The sequence below is a fragment of the Alternaria ventricosa genome (genome assembly GCF_023758065.1).
Source record: "Alternaria ventricosa strain BMP 2768 chromosome Unknown scaffold_1, whole genome shotgun sequence".
Classification (NCBI taxonomy): domain Eukaryota; kingdom Fungi; phylum Ascomycota; class Dothideomycetes; order Pleosporales; family Pleosporaceae; genus Alternaria; species Alternaria ventricosa.
In genome coordinates this window covers 2,959,677-2,973,227 of record NW_026055681.1, presented here as the reverse complement: position 1 = coordinate 2,973,227, position 13,551 = coordinate 2,959,677, and the positions used below count along the sequence as shown (strand labels likewise).

The 13,551-nt window shown below is 53.7% G+C and overlaps 7 protein-coding genes across 7 annotated transcripts; 4 read left to right on the top strand and 3 right to left on the bottom strand.

Annotated features, from left to right (window-relative positions):
• Positions 1 to 3: 3 nt before the first annotated feature.
• Positions 4 to 661, bottom strand: J4E93_001027 (uncharacterized protein; the record flags this gene model as incomplete). The annotated part of the gene is made up of 3 exons (XM_049338983.1): positions 4 to 247; positions 319 to 483; positions 543 to 661. The coding sequence occupies 3 exons, from the start codon at positions 659 to 661 to the stop codon at positions 4 to 6; spliced, it is 528 nt and encodes a 175-aa protein (XP_049204868.1).
• A 1,082-nt stretch (positions 662 to 1,743) lies between these two features.
• Positions 1,744 to 2,319, top strand: J4E93_001026 (uncharacterized protein; the record flags this gene model as incomplete). The annotated part of the gene is made up of 2 exons (XM_049338982.1): positions 1,744 to 1,820; positions 1,878 to 2,319. The coding sequence occupies 2 exons, from the start codon at positions 1,744 to 1,746 to the stop codon at positions 2,317 to 2,319; spliced, it is 519 nt and encodes a 172-aa protein (XP_049204867.1).
• A 114-nt stretch (positions 2,320 to 2,433) lies between these two features.
• Positions 2,434 to 3,375, bottom strand: J4E93_001025 (uncharacterized protein; the record flags this gene model as incomplete). Its single annotated transcript, XM_049338981.1, has 1 exon — positions 2,434 to 3,375. The coding sequence occupies one exon, from the start codon at positions 3,373 to 3,375 to the stop codon at positions 2,434 to 2,436; it is 942 nt and encodes a 313-aa protein (XP_049204866.1).
• Positions 3,376 to 4,345: 970 nt separating this feature from the next.
• On the top strand, positions 4,346 to 5,991 carry J4E93_001024 (uncharacterized protein; the record flags this gene model as incomplete). The annotated part of the gene is made up of 2 exons (XM_049338980.1): positions 4,346 to 4,403; positions 4,463 to 5,991. The coding sequence occupies 2 exons, from the start codon at positions 4,346 to 4,348 to the stop codon at positions 5,989 to 5,991; spliced, it is 1,587 nt and encodes a 528-aa protein (XP_049204865.1).
• A 1,204-nt stretch (positions 5,992 to 7,195) lies between these two features.
• On the top strand, positions 7,196 to 7,742 carry J4E93_001023 (uncharacterized protein; the record flags this gene model as incomplete). Its single annotated transcript, XM_049338979.1, has 3 exons — positions 7,196 to 7,510; positions 7,562 to 7,615; positions 7,671 to 7,742. 3 exons carry the CDS (start codon positions 7,196 to 7,198, stop codon positions 7,740 to 7,742), a joined length of 441 nt encoding a protein of 146 aa, XP_049204864.1.
• A 229-nt stretch (positions 7,743 to 7,971) lies between these two features.
• On the top strand, positions 7,972 to 8,980 carry J4E93_001022 (uncharacterized protein; the record flags this gene model as incomplete). The annotated part of the gene is made up of 2 exons (XM_049338978.1): positions 7,972 to 8,191; positions 8,244 to 8,980. The coding sequence occupies 2 exons, from the start codon at positions 7,972 to 7,974 to the stop codon at positions 8,978 to 8,980; spliced, it is 957 nt and encodes a 318-aa protein (XP_049204863.1).
• A 1,978-nt stretch (positions 8,981 to 10,958) lies between these two features.
• Positions 10,959 to 12,400, bottom strand: J4E93_001021 (uncharacterized protein; the record flags this gene model as incomplete). Its single annotated transcript, XM_049338977.1, has 4 exons — positions 10,959 to 11,120; positions 11,199 to 11,880; positions 11,930 to 12,041; positions 12,094 to 12,400. 4 exons carry the CDS (start codon positions 12,398 to 12,400, stop codon positions 10,959 to 10,961), a joined length of 1,263 nt encoding a protein of 420 aa, XP_049204862.1.
• Positions 12,401 to 13,551: the final 1,151 nt, after the last annotated feature.

Here is a 13,551-nt window from a genome sequence, read left to right as displayed (position 1 = left end):
CTATCACGTAACAGTCAAGGTGTAGGTGACGCTATCACACTTGCCGTTGATAATCTGCCTATCGCCACTCGCCAGCTGCAGCAGTCCCCTCCACGTGCCGCCATGCTGCATGTTAAAGCAAGCCTGGTTGATGTTGTGTGTAGACATAAACTCTAGGCCGCGAGAAACAGCGTCTTTCATGGTCTTGACTTCGGCGGTTGTGTCGCAGTTTTTGCCGGTGGTGGCGGCGTGGTACTGGTAGTTTACTCTGCAGGAGTGACATGTCAGCGGCTGAGATAGGATGAGGACGGGAGGGGAGATGCGAGAAAGCGGACGTACCCATCAACAGTGCCGGAGATGACGCCACAAGTGTTGGCATCGCTCTGCGCCTTCATGAGATTGGAAACGTAGGTCGCGATTGCGTTCACGTTGAGCGCGACCACGGCGCCTGCACCCAGGATGGCGACCTGCTCTTCGATGCTGAGTCGTTTGGCGAGGTCGTTGCTGGAGTGAACTGTTAGTATGGGATGGAGAATGCTTTGGAAAGGGGTTCTTCGTTGTACCTGGACTGTGCCTCCTCTTCTGAGATTGGCAGTGCGGCCACCTCCCGCTCGGGAAGAGAAATGGCCATGGCGTTGTAGACGAGGCAGAGAGCGGTAGCGGCGATGGTTGAGAAACGCATGGTGGGTAGTGGGAGGATGTGATGGAGCCTGTTGTAAGAGTGGAAAGTAGAGTAGTGATGCTTGAGTGTTGAGGATGGTGTACTAGAACTGGGTGTCTTGTCTGGTATATATATCTTCGCATATGGTGAGTCGTTCCGATCGTTGAGATAGTGACGTTCAAGCACAGATTGTCTCGATGCACGCCTGATGACAACGGGGCTGGAGAGAAACGCTTCGCGACGTGACCCTAGCATACACATAGCAGCATGATGCATGTCTCCGCAAGCGGTGAACCGATGCTATCTTGATTTCATCCCGTGTATACCGCCGCACAGCGCTGTATGTGTAAGGCGCCCTTCTTGGATCAGCGTCTATACAATGTCGATCGTGGTGTTGCACTTCGCCGTCTCTAAGGCGTTCCTTCCTCGGTCCATGCGGCGGGCCGAATCACGATGTTGGCCCCCATCTTGCCATGTTGTTTCAGCGATCTTAGCCTCCGCAAAGCTAAGCTTCTCAAAAATAGCCCTTTCCGGTAGACCATCTACGTCAGTAATGTTCAGGCGTTCCATGTTTAGTCGTTGCGCATAGCCGCACGAGGCTGTGTATCTAAGGCGTTCCGGATCGGTCCGGAAAAGAACCATGAGCTTGCGCCGACCGACCCTCCGGATCTTGAAACCAAGACTGATCAAGATCGGCATAAGCTTTGTAGATGCGCGCTTATTTTGACTGCGACACTTGATTACATTCTTGCATCGTACATCAGGCATCCTGCGATCATCTATCTCGGTCCTTTCACACAGCGCTGCAACATGGATTGACGTCGCCGTCTATTGAACTTCCTCTCTTCTTTTGTGATCAAGGCGGGCAGTATGTTTGGGGGCCTCATGAAGCTCAGGCCGACAAGGCAGAAACGCTTGTTGAGAGCTTGAATGTGTCCGAAGGGAGGAGGTAAAGCGCAGACCTGATGTAGGTTGTGTTTATCTGAAGATGTATATAAGTAATCGACCCGTCGAAATGAAGGTTATCAATTCATCACAACAGTTCCTCTCAAGTTACAATACACAGCCAAGATACCCCATCTGCTATACCTCACTTGTTCACAATGCGCTTTCAACTCGCCCACATTTTCTGCTTGCTCGGAGCTGCCGAGTCTCTCGCTATCGGTGCCCCCGAGAAAGAGTAAGTCACCGTTCCCTCTTGACATATATCGGTAATTGTAATTCACTGACATGAAAGCTCTAGCTACGCCCTGCTCGACACCAGGGACGTCTCCGCCCCTCTCGACCGCCGCACCGACATTGAAGTCGCCGCCGGTTTCGTTAGCAACGGCGGAACCGCCACCCTAGCCATTGTCTCCATCGCCAACTACCTCGCCGTCTACATCAAAGGCCAATCCGACGTCAACAGCTGCTCCGTGATCTCTGGCAACGTCGACGGCGCTGTATGGCAGTACTACGCGACTACCTCGGGCCCGAAGTGCGATACCACTTCGGAGACGAAGACAATTAGGAACGCGGTTGAGCGCGAACTCAAGTGGATGCAGGCAAATGGGTATGATGCTGCTTGCTTTAAGATGGACCATGGGGGTACTTGGGAGGGACATCTCAAGATTGCATTGAATGGGAAGCCGATTGCCAGTGACACGCAGTGCAATGCTGCGAAGTTTGTCAATCTGTAGATGCGTGGCGTAGTGGCTAGGAGGTGGAGGAACGTTTGTGTCTTGCGCGTTCGTACTAGCTAACCATGTTAAGTATTTTATGCGCAATGTACTTCGTCTATCAATGCGCATTCATTATATATCTTCATCGTCATCAAACTCAAAGACCCCCACCAGGCCACCCCCCTCGTCTTCCTGTTCCTCTTCGATCTCCTCCCGCCCTGTCTCATGGTCTTGCACTTTCTCCTGTTCACCTGCTTCTTCCCGTATATCCAGAGGCCCCCTACCCTCGAAGTTCAGCGTGCCATCCATCTCATGGGTAGCCAGCACATATCCGCCTTCTTCATCCACTCCTCCGGTAATCACCACTCCATCCCGCTCCCTTCTCCTCCTGTCCCTCCTTCTCTGCTCAGCGTGTCTCCTCCTTCGGTCTCTGTCTTCCTTCCCTTGGATCCACTTTCTCATTGGTGCGGGAAGCTCATTCGGCATGACTCCTGTCTTCTCCATGCCCCAGGCGGTGAAAGTTAGGGCCGCGCGGTTGGTGGAAGAAAGAGTTGCTGCGCCGATACTCCATGATGCGCGACCTAAGCCTGAGGATGCGATGGCGCTGGCGAAAGAGAGGGTCGCAGTGGAGACCTCTGATAGCGCGGCGCTGGTGTCGTGGATGGCGGCGGGCCAAGTGCCGGGGAAGGGTGTGGCGGTCGGAAGGGATGCCGTCGCAGAGGAAGGAAGGTCTTCCCAGCTTGAGGAAGAAGACGAGAAAGCGGATGCGGGCTGATAGGGGGTTTCCTCTTCGTCGGCACCGATTTGCGACTCAGCGACGGTGCCGGTGCGGATATTGGCCGGGCGAGCTCGTGGCTCTGGCTCGGCTTGCGCTTCTTCAAAGTCGCGCAGTTGTGGAGCGCTTAATCCTGCGGATTGCATGGGCGCATCTTCGAACCCGTCGTGGGCGCTGTAGTATGCTTCTGAATGTGATGATGCTTGGTGTTGTGGGCGGCCTCTCGTCGTGCCCTTGCCCGTTTCGGAAGGGTCGTTGCTGCCTACAGCCTTGCGTGGGCGCCCGATCTTGTCTACCATCGTGACTGTTGCAGAATACGGTTTGTGTTCTAAGCACGTAGTATAGTGTAAGTACAAGGTTGCCGACTACAGTTGCAACGAATGCTGCGACGCGCAAAGAGAATCCGGGGGCGTATGCTGAAGAGATGGGTGATTATACTTCGTATCGTGGGTAGGGTGGGTGGTGGCTGCCGTATGTGGTGAATGCGAGAACTTCCACGCGCAATTCAATCGGAATAGGGAAGTGCGAACGCCTGCGCCAACGTCACTGCTTCACTGCGATCGCGACCTTGTGAGAAGACAGAAGCGGAAAGCTGTCGGACGAACGATCAATATGCGCATTGCTGCGAAGACATCGAATCTTTCGGAATGAACTCTGTACCATGGATGCGCGACCAGGACCTAGTAGATGATTTGATTATACTGACTTGTGGTAGGTCCACATACTGAAGCTGCGCGCGCAGCACGAAGGCCTGCGCTAAGCGAACCATAGGTGCGCTTCTTCAATATCAAGGTATCGCGGCAGGTTTGCTAAGGCGGTTACGGGTTTGAGCACCAAACACGATATCGTCGCAGTGAATGCAACAGCACGTGACTTCATGTGTCATCGACTGGCTGCCCCACCCAGCGCAACGACGAGAATACTTTCGCAATGGATTACTTGGGTACGTAATTCGGACAAGACTCGCGACACATTCATTGCTTTTAGTGTCGCCTGCGCCGAGATCGCGTTTTACATTGTGCTTGCGTGCGACCCATAACCACATAGTGAATACCTGCGTCTAGGCAATCACAACACGACCTCGATATAAGACCGCGGTACCCCGCCCTTGACAAAACAACGCGACAGCTCAGACCATCAGTCTTTATATACCGCCCGCTATCTGCACTCTGCGCATTATCACAGCCGCTCGCATTCCAAAGTCCACTTCCAGCCACTACTCGTCGTCAATACTCAAATACTTCACACTCTTTCAAATCCATTCCAACGATGTCTTCCACTCCTCCCAACAACCAGCAGGCCGCGCCCAAGATGCGCCCCGTCACCGGTAAGCAACTCCGCGCTCGCGTCTCTGTGCGTCTTTCCGTATACTGACTTGTCGCACAGGAGCTTTCTTGCTCAAGCAGAGTCCTCACCATCTCTCGCATGACATCAAGGACATCCTCGAGAAGCATGGCGTCAAGCTCTCCCCCGGCTGTTCCCAAGAGCTCACCCGGTACCTCAACGACAAGCTCGAGGCGTACCCCATTCCTTTCGACCCCAAGCGTCCCAACCTCCAGGCGGATCTCGACAACAGTGCCCGTCTCCGCGACAGGAAGGCTCAGCTCAAGGACCAGGGCGCGACTTCGAAATCACCCGCGAAGACGCTCCATCGATCGAACCCCGACATCTTCTCGCGGTTCGGCAAGCCCCGCAACATCAACGAGTCTTTCATGGACATTCCGTGGAACGATCCAGTCTCGCCATCTATGTTGCAACCGCCGATGCCTGTCAGCGTGAACTCGCTGCTTCAGGGCTGGCCTCTGAAAGAGAAGTCAGTCGTAGCTGCGAAGACGCCGACCAAGGTCAAGAAAGAGCAGTCTGTACAGACCGAGATCCAGAACCCCGTCAAGTTCGCGAAAGAGCCTGCCGTCAAGGTTGAGATCGATCGTTCCGTTGACACTAAGATCGGATCGGCCAACACCATGAAGCCGTCCCCATTGAATCGCGGGCGCACCGACGACTATCTTGATGTCGCGACAGAAGAGATCATCGAGCGCGCACCCCTCGCTATCACAAGGGGCAACCTCATCAAGGTAGAAGATAGCGTTGGCAGCGACGTCCAGCGCCATCATCAGATTCATCGCACCGTCGACTGCAAGTCTCCGCCTGCGCCCCCCGTCAAGTCCGAAAAGGACACGGCCAGGAGCACCAAGCGCACCCACAACGATTTCGAACAAATGGATCCCGATGCCGTCTCCTTCACATCTGATATCCTCGACGCTGTCAAGAAGACCCGCCCTGCTGTTAAGCAAGCAACATCCCCTTCGCCCGCTATCAAGGTCGAGGACGAAACCTCCGGCTTCCAGAGCTCCATCGGCTCGTCCAAGTCGTCGGGCTTCCGATCTTCGGTCTCAGATGTCAAACAGGAGTTCCAGGAAACGCCTGACACAACATACTTCGGTGAGTTGCAGCAGACGCTGGGTCGGTCCCAGAGCCCTTTCAGCCAGACGCAAGGTCTCCCGAACTCCTTCCCCCGCAGTCGCTTCGGCAGTCAATCGTTCCTGAGCTCTCCCGGTTCAGTAACCTCACAGACGTCTGGACGCGTCGAGATCAACCCGCGTCGCTCTGCTCGACTATCCCAGGCTAAGACTACCGCTGCCGGCTCGTCAGACCTGTCAGCTTCCGCCCCCTCAGCTCCTCCAGCTCCGTCCCCTACGTCATCTTCCGCCTCCTCTCTTGGTGTTAAGCGTCGTCGCTCCAACAGCCTTGCAGACGAGATAGAGCAAGTTGAGCGCCAGGGTCGCAACAAGAAGTTTGTGACGAAGGAAGTGGTCGCGAAACAGCGCGAGGCTCGCCACGAAGAGGATGCAAAGGACAAGAAGCGAAGTACCGTCGAGCGTCGTCGCTCAGTGCTTCAACGTCGCGGCCTCTAGAGTACGCATTCATCCGGGCTAATCCACTGAGCCCGCCGAGCCTAACTCTTCTTCTAAGATACCAGACCATTGGAAGTCCACATACTCATCGCCAATTCAACAACCTACATGCATCGAAGTCGATAAGGCTTCCATCGCTCGCGACACCTTCGCTATATCAGGACGACCTCTCTCCCGAACGAAAGCCAAAAGAGCTTCCCTTGTCTACCTCCGCGCACGAAGCGCGCGTCCATCCAAGCTATCCCGACAACGGTTCCGGCCGATCCGTGTCAGAGAACATCGACGGCCGCCGGTCGAGCCGGTGCAAAGTCCAGAGAGACTTCACCACACAGTCGACCAGGTGCAAGCTCAAAGAGCTCACCTCTACTACCCCCTTCGCCGCGCCCAGAGAGACGCGTCCATCGGGGTCATACCTACTACATTGACTCAGCTGAATCCGTCCATAGAGACTTGACAGCTGACGACCGAGATGAGTGCAAGACCCATGGAGGCTTGACTCGCCGGTCGGGATGAGCGCAAGTACAAAAGTCTTGACGACTCATCGGCCATCCACCACCAAGATAGTTGGTGGATACTAGCTGGAAATGTTTGGGACACAGAAGTGTTTCCATCACCCAGCTGCAATGAGATCAAGGCCACAAAAATGGCTTGGCTCATCTGCTTCCCCCAACCGACCTTCAACGTCGAGCGATCTTGAGTTGACTGGAAGTTCACAGGGCTCTTATCGCTGTCGCACTGAGCGCAAGTCAAGAAGGCTTGCCCTACAGTGCGTCCATCTCTTTTATGTATTCGGCTTCATGTTTAGTTATTCTGTTGTTCGCGATTGCTGGCCAGCTGTCTACCCTTGTCTCCTTCTTTTCTTTAACATTCCTTGTGTTACTGTATTTGGTACAAAAACGTCCTGTTAGTATTGTTACATGTATACAAAAAGTGATAGCACAATGAAAATTGAAAGTTCATAAAGACAGTCAACGTGCGTCAGTGCGAATGTAATGCGGTGACTTCGGCTCTCCGCCCGCGTATCCCCACCTCCGCATGCAGGTCAGATTAAAGTTTAGCGCACCAATACGCGGTGAGTATCGCAACTGACTGCATGCACAACGGCTTTCCTCATTTATGGTGTTACGCCCTAGTTGAAGTCGCACAGCATTGTTCCGTCTTACATTGCTTAAAGCGCATACCCCGCCGCTTTTACCTCAGCACAATGCAACTTCACTCCCGCCTCCTCACGGCCTTCGTCGCCCTCTTCAGCGTTGCTTCTTCCTTCACAATGTCCACTTCAACGCCCAACTCCACCGATGCATCCCCTGTAACGCGTATAGCAACGTTCCGCTTCCTGCCGAACGTGACCGCGGAGCAAAAAGGCGATCGCGCATCTGCCTTTCTCGCGCTCTATGCCGAACACCCAGAACTACTGGTCGAAGGACCCAAAGGAGGGCGACCGCTGAACACGCCATTGAATCTGACGAATGTGAAGAGGGAGAGTGTGTGGGACTTGGGTTTCGTCGTAGTCTTCAAGGTATGGAATGGATGGTGACGCGACCGCATCACGAGTGCTGATAATGAGTAGGATGAAGCCTCGAGGCAGGTGTTCGATAAAGATCCGACGCACGATAAGCTGAAGGTATGTAGCATCTCCGTCGTTGCAGAGGAGTTAGCTGGAGCTGACATCGCGGAAGAATGAGACGGACCCGCTGCTCGAGCAGGTCTTTGTGTATGACTTTGTTGCGCAGCCGAATCTGGGCTGGTGATGGCAGTAGGGGAAGAAGAATCCCGGTCACGTGGCGGGATCGCAATTTGCAGCACACATACTATAGGGTCTTAACAGAGAGTCAGCTCTCACTTCGCGCATACTCCTGGCGGTGCTCTCGTTTGCTGTGACGTGACTCCGTCGGCGCTAGCGCTCCGCGCCTGCCTATCTAGATGTCAACAAACCAAGACTTCTCTCGCTCTCTCTCACCACGCGGAATCTCACCCATAATGGCAAAACCATATCTAGAGCATCTGCTCGCCTTCTCCGACAACATCTTCGCGGATGGGCGCTCGCAGCTGATTCAACGCCTTAGCGATGAGGAGCTCCTTACCTTGATTCGGGATGGACTCGGTCGTACTAGCCGCAAAGCACGCGAGATGTTGAGTGTCAACCTGCTTGATCTCATCAATACAGAACCGAGAACCTCCGAGTTGCTCGTCGGGAACAGTAAGAACTCAAAGGCTGGGTGAGGACCAGTCACTAACCAGCGGTATTACAGACTTCAGACAGCCTACACAGTCCGCACCCGCACCCACACCCACACCCAACGCACACGGCCTCGCAACGTCTGGCATGGCATCGCAGAGGGGTCAGCCCAAAAGGAAGGCCACGGAAAACGCAGATCCCTTCGGCATCCGATCCCATCCAGCGGCCGCGCTCAACGCGACCAATGAAGGTATCAGCAACTCCTTCAGCGGAGACCAAGAGGACGATGAAGACTGGGAGGGTATGACCGCGGAACATGACCACGATCTACAAGATGAGACCCCTGCAGACTCCCGCACTTCCATTAATGTCGTCAACATATGGTCCACAGCCTTTGTTATACCCAAGCTCAAGATAGGTGCATGGGTACGAAACACTGTCGGGTGTGAAGGATGGCAGCCGCTCGGCGATCTCGTGTCGAGTACCGGTAACAGTATCCATGCAAGATTCTTGGCAGACTTCGCTTTCCGAGTGGCATATGGAGCGGTGGCTATGGAAGCAGCACGTTATATCGGCGGAGGTAAATGCGTCAACATCGCCGTCTGGCAAAAGGGGTGTGGTCAATCTACTTTTGAGAAGGCTCATGGAAACAAGCAAAGAGCTTGCGACACTTGCATCCGCACAAAGCGCCTTTGCGTACGGGTCGTACCTGATGGCTCCGGTGCAAAGCTCTGCGTCTTTCCGCTACCCGAAGAATGTCGTGGGAGCAAGGCGCTGGATTCCATCGCCGGATGGGTCATTGGAGGATAATGGCGGAGGAGGCAGGCGGCGAGACAGAAATTGAGTAGGCATGATGGAGTCTACATCAGTCTCAGAACGAAAGTTTTGAAGATCCTAACGCGATATAGACTTTTAGTCATTTGTTTCGATCGCGTGGTCAGGTAGGGTGTTCGGGGCTTTTCTCCTCCTGAAGAGGAGTGAGACCGCGGAGAGGTGGATTACACGTGTAATTGACGATAATGATACCGTCGGCTGCCTGGTGCGGTGAGTATTGACAGCTATTGAGCCTACTGAGTATTATCCAAGCTCTCTAGTGATGCGCAAGCTTGCCCTTGACAGCGTTGTGAAGAGGCTGTGAGATACAATAATGTGTGTGAAGGATGCCAGGCGTGGAGCGCATTCGCAAACCTTTGGTGTTCGTTGGCCCAAGCTTCAGACGATGCGCTAGTCGCTAGCTTGGCCGGGGATTGCCGCCCGGTGCCATCAACAAACATCCGGTGCCGGCTATCCACCTCGCACCACAGCAACTCTCACGTGTGCGCGTCTACACGATGACGAGCTCGTATCTGGAGGCGCTGCTTGCGCTGACCGGTAAGGAAGCGTTCGCCGATGCGCGCATGAGGCTCATTGATGGCCTGAACTGGGAAGAGCTGGAAATCGTTGCCGTCGAAGGGATAACCGGATGTACCAACCGAAAGGTACGAGAGCGATTGGTCTGCGCGATGCTCAACATTCTCAAAGAGAATCCGAATATCGAGCCAATGACAGTTCCAAAGACTGGTAAACATGCAATTATGGACATATGAGGCGCCGGCTGATTTGTATCACCACAGAATCTCTGAAGTTTGTCCCCATCGCACCTCGGATAGACGCGACACAAGTAAAAGCAGCAACCCCTTCGGTGGCCAAGCGAAAGCGCGCTATTCAGGATACAAATAGCGAGCGACAGGAACCTGCTAGTAAGGCATTCAAAAATGAACCGATTGGTGGCTCATCGTTGGACACCATCGACTTACGTGATGACGAGAACGATGACAAGAACGAGGACGATTACGAGAGTGACATGTGGGAAGCGGATAACGTCATACATCCATACGACTATCGCCCCGCGATAACTCCGACAGTCATCGATCTAGAAGATTCCGTCAAAGATGAAGAAGAAAGCAATACAGTAGCGCCACAAGTGGTGCTGTACGCGGACCAAAATCCTGCGACGGACGTGAACTTCGTTACATTTCCCGCAGCCTCCGCAACCGATCCAGATCCCAGACTCAGGATAGGCGTATGGGCTCCCAACAGCTTCGGAGGTGGCGCCTGGCTACCTCTTCATGACCTATCACCCGGGGACGGTAGAGTTATCCACGCAATATTCAATCGAGTCTACATGTCGCATCCTAAAATATCGACAATGTATCGGTCAATAGTGAGGGATGCAGAACGCTTCATGCAGAGGGGAATGTGCGTCTGCCACTGGCTGTACAGCGGCACAGGCGCATCAAAGTACACTTCAGCCGAAGGAGACAAGGACAGGGCTTGTGACCATTGCAATGGCCGGATGCGCCTATGTGTCAGAGTCATTCTGGACACCATGGGGCCCAAGCTGTGCATATTTCCATTGCACGATAAGTTTCGCGCAGGCCAGACTTCAATCTCGCTCGGCGCATATGTCAGACTTAACGGAGTCCTCTTCAAATTTGGGGAGAAGAATGCACGTAGAGCATGGGGTATCTCGAGCTTCTCTATCTCCCAATGAGTAGCCACATGCGGCACATCAAGCGTCTCACGATTCATATCGAGGAGCGAGAGAGAAGAGCAGCGCGGTAGACATGAGCCACATCGGGAAGATCTACAGGCAGCTACGAAATGTTCATCCAGCGTTCATGCCGAAGCAACCACCCACCATGAGCTTCCGAACACACCATCCAATTTTCATCGACGAACCAACCTTCACCTCCTCTATTGTCTCGACAATGCCCCCACGAAGTCTCACAATCCAAGTTGTGGAAGACTAAGGCTCGCCAATAAGATTGAGAGTATCGTTCAGACTTTTGCCAGAGAAGATACCAAAGTCTTGCTCGCACACCGTCCCTTGTTCCGGCATAGTCCCATGCACGAAATACGCAGCCGTTGCGGTAATGGCACAGGTCCCGGGGCTGTACATAACCGTGTGCTACCAATGTCGTTAGCGATGTTCTCTCCCGAATACATTACACCCGTCCATGAAGCCAGGAAATGCTCTTCAACTTACCCCGAGACCATCGTGCTGAAGCACAACACTTCCTTCGAGCGTCTTGTTCGCCGCATAAGCCCCCGAAATCGGAGTGCGGACGTCATATGGCGAACCGATGAGCAACACAGGGCTCTTCGTCTTCGCCTTGAAGTCACCCTCGTACCGTTCTTTTGCCTGGACCTTCCAAAGAGAGCACAAGATATACGAGCCGATGATGTAATCGCTGTTCCAATCACCCAACTCCGTTATGTGCTGGACGCGTTCCTTGATGTCGGTCAGCTCGTCGGTGCGGAACATGGCGTCGGAGCAACGGATGAGCTGCGTGTTGTCTGCATTGATCGCTGCATCTTGGACGATGAAGGAGCGATCGACTAGATACTGGGTGTGGTTATATTCTGGAGTATTGCGGATCATGATGCTGTTGAGATAGCCTGCCAAATAAGACCCGGATGCAAGACCCATGCGCAGAGCCGTGTCACTAGCCTCGGCGATCTTCTCGTAGGTGACGACACCGGTTGTGACGTTTGGGCCCATAACGATTGGCTCGCGCTTGGCTGTTTCGGCGAGGCTTTGGATTTGTTCGTACAGCGCGGAAGAGGAGAGGTTTGGGCGAAAGAGGGCGCATGAGGGTCCAGCGTCGATGCACTGTTTGGTAAACTGTCCCAAGGCAACTGGCGCGGACCTAGCTGGACCAGTCTCCCTGATGCTCAGTCAGCTTGTGCCGCATTCATCTGGAGGAAGCTACGTACCATCCTTGCTGATACTCGAGCGGGTTAAGAACACCATCAAGCATCATTCGCTCGACCCTGTCTGGGAACATGGCAGCTATTACTTGGCCAAGATACGTGCCATAAGATATGCCTGGGGACAATTAGTCAATAACCACATGTATCGAGACTCATCTTCAACTCACCCCAATACCGGAGAAGACCATCCTCGCCTTCCAAAGTCAGAGCATCGACAACCTTCATGAAGTCTCTGGCAACGAACGCCGTGCTCATCAATGACCCATTCACTGCCTCGTTTTGGAAGCAGCGCTCTGCGTATTGCTTGGTGTAAGACCAAACAGCACCCAACGCTACATCGGATGAGTTGGTCCTCGTTGGTGTCCGCAACGTCGCGACCATCCGTTCCATTTCGTTGTTGTAGCAATCCACGGGCAATGTCGTGCCAGTGCCTCTGGGGTCGGGACCGATGATATCGTATTGCCCGCCCGTCATGCTGTACGAGAAGGATCGTTAGCATGTGATCGCAGCGCTCAAATGACAAGAAGCAACTTACGCGAGAACGTAACGAGCTTGTTGCAGAAGCCAATCTGTTGCGGGCAAACCGGGGCCTCCCCAGTTTGTCAACACACTCCCTAGCTTGGGCTCTCTGAACGCTTTGACTTTCAGGATGTTGAGGGTGAGGGTGTTGTTGTTCGAATGGGGCAGCGTATAGTCAAGGGGTACAGCTAGCTTTCCCAGGTAGGTGTCGGGTCTGCCCAGAACCGTGGATGCATCTGTCCAGTTGATAGCGACCTTCGCGGCATTTTCAGAGTATTCAGCATATTCCAAAGATGATTGTGACGCCGTCGCAGCGATGTTGAGGCATGCGATTAACGCGAGGCAAAGGGTCGTCCTTGGAAACATCTCGGTACAGTGGTTGTGACGGCCTGTCGATGGTATCGAGATGCTTCCCTAGAGTCTGGTACACTATATATACTTTTACTATATCTTGCTTTCCCACCTGGTCAGCCTTGCAGATGCAACAGGAGAGGACGAGGCGTCCTTCGCGCAGTGCTAGTTGTGGGGGCCGCATCAGAATCCAGCGCTCGTCATTGCCGGACGTGATCAACGGAGCCACAATGACATCGAATTCCTGAGCACGATCGTTAGTAAGAACTGCTAGGCGAAAATAGCCAGCCAGAACCGAAGTAGAGCGCAGTCGTGGCTAATTTGATTCGCGCATACATTATGAGGCATATGCTGCGCACTTATACCGAAACGGACCGCGATATGGCCAAGCTTTCTTCCTAGTCAATGCTCGCTGTTGAAAGTCTCGCTGTTTTGGGGTAGCCTCAAACACCGCCTGTTATCAGCGCTAACCCTGTTAGGAAGTCAGAAGGGCCAAGACGAACAGCAACGAATGAGGAGGAGCAATGGCAGCGATGGCATTGTGGGATTGTTATTGGCCAGCACCAGGTCGCGTTTCCTTCCTTTGAATGCAGTCAGCTCAGCTCGCTACTTTACTGCCGAACCGAGACAAGTGCGCATGCACTTCGGCATCTCGGTGACCCATCGAATGTGGCAATTCCGGTTCTGGGAAGCACTGAAGTATGCAATAGTCGATGATTCATTCAAACTAGATTCAGGGCTGGCCTAAGCAGTTA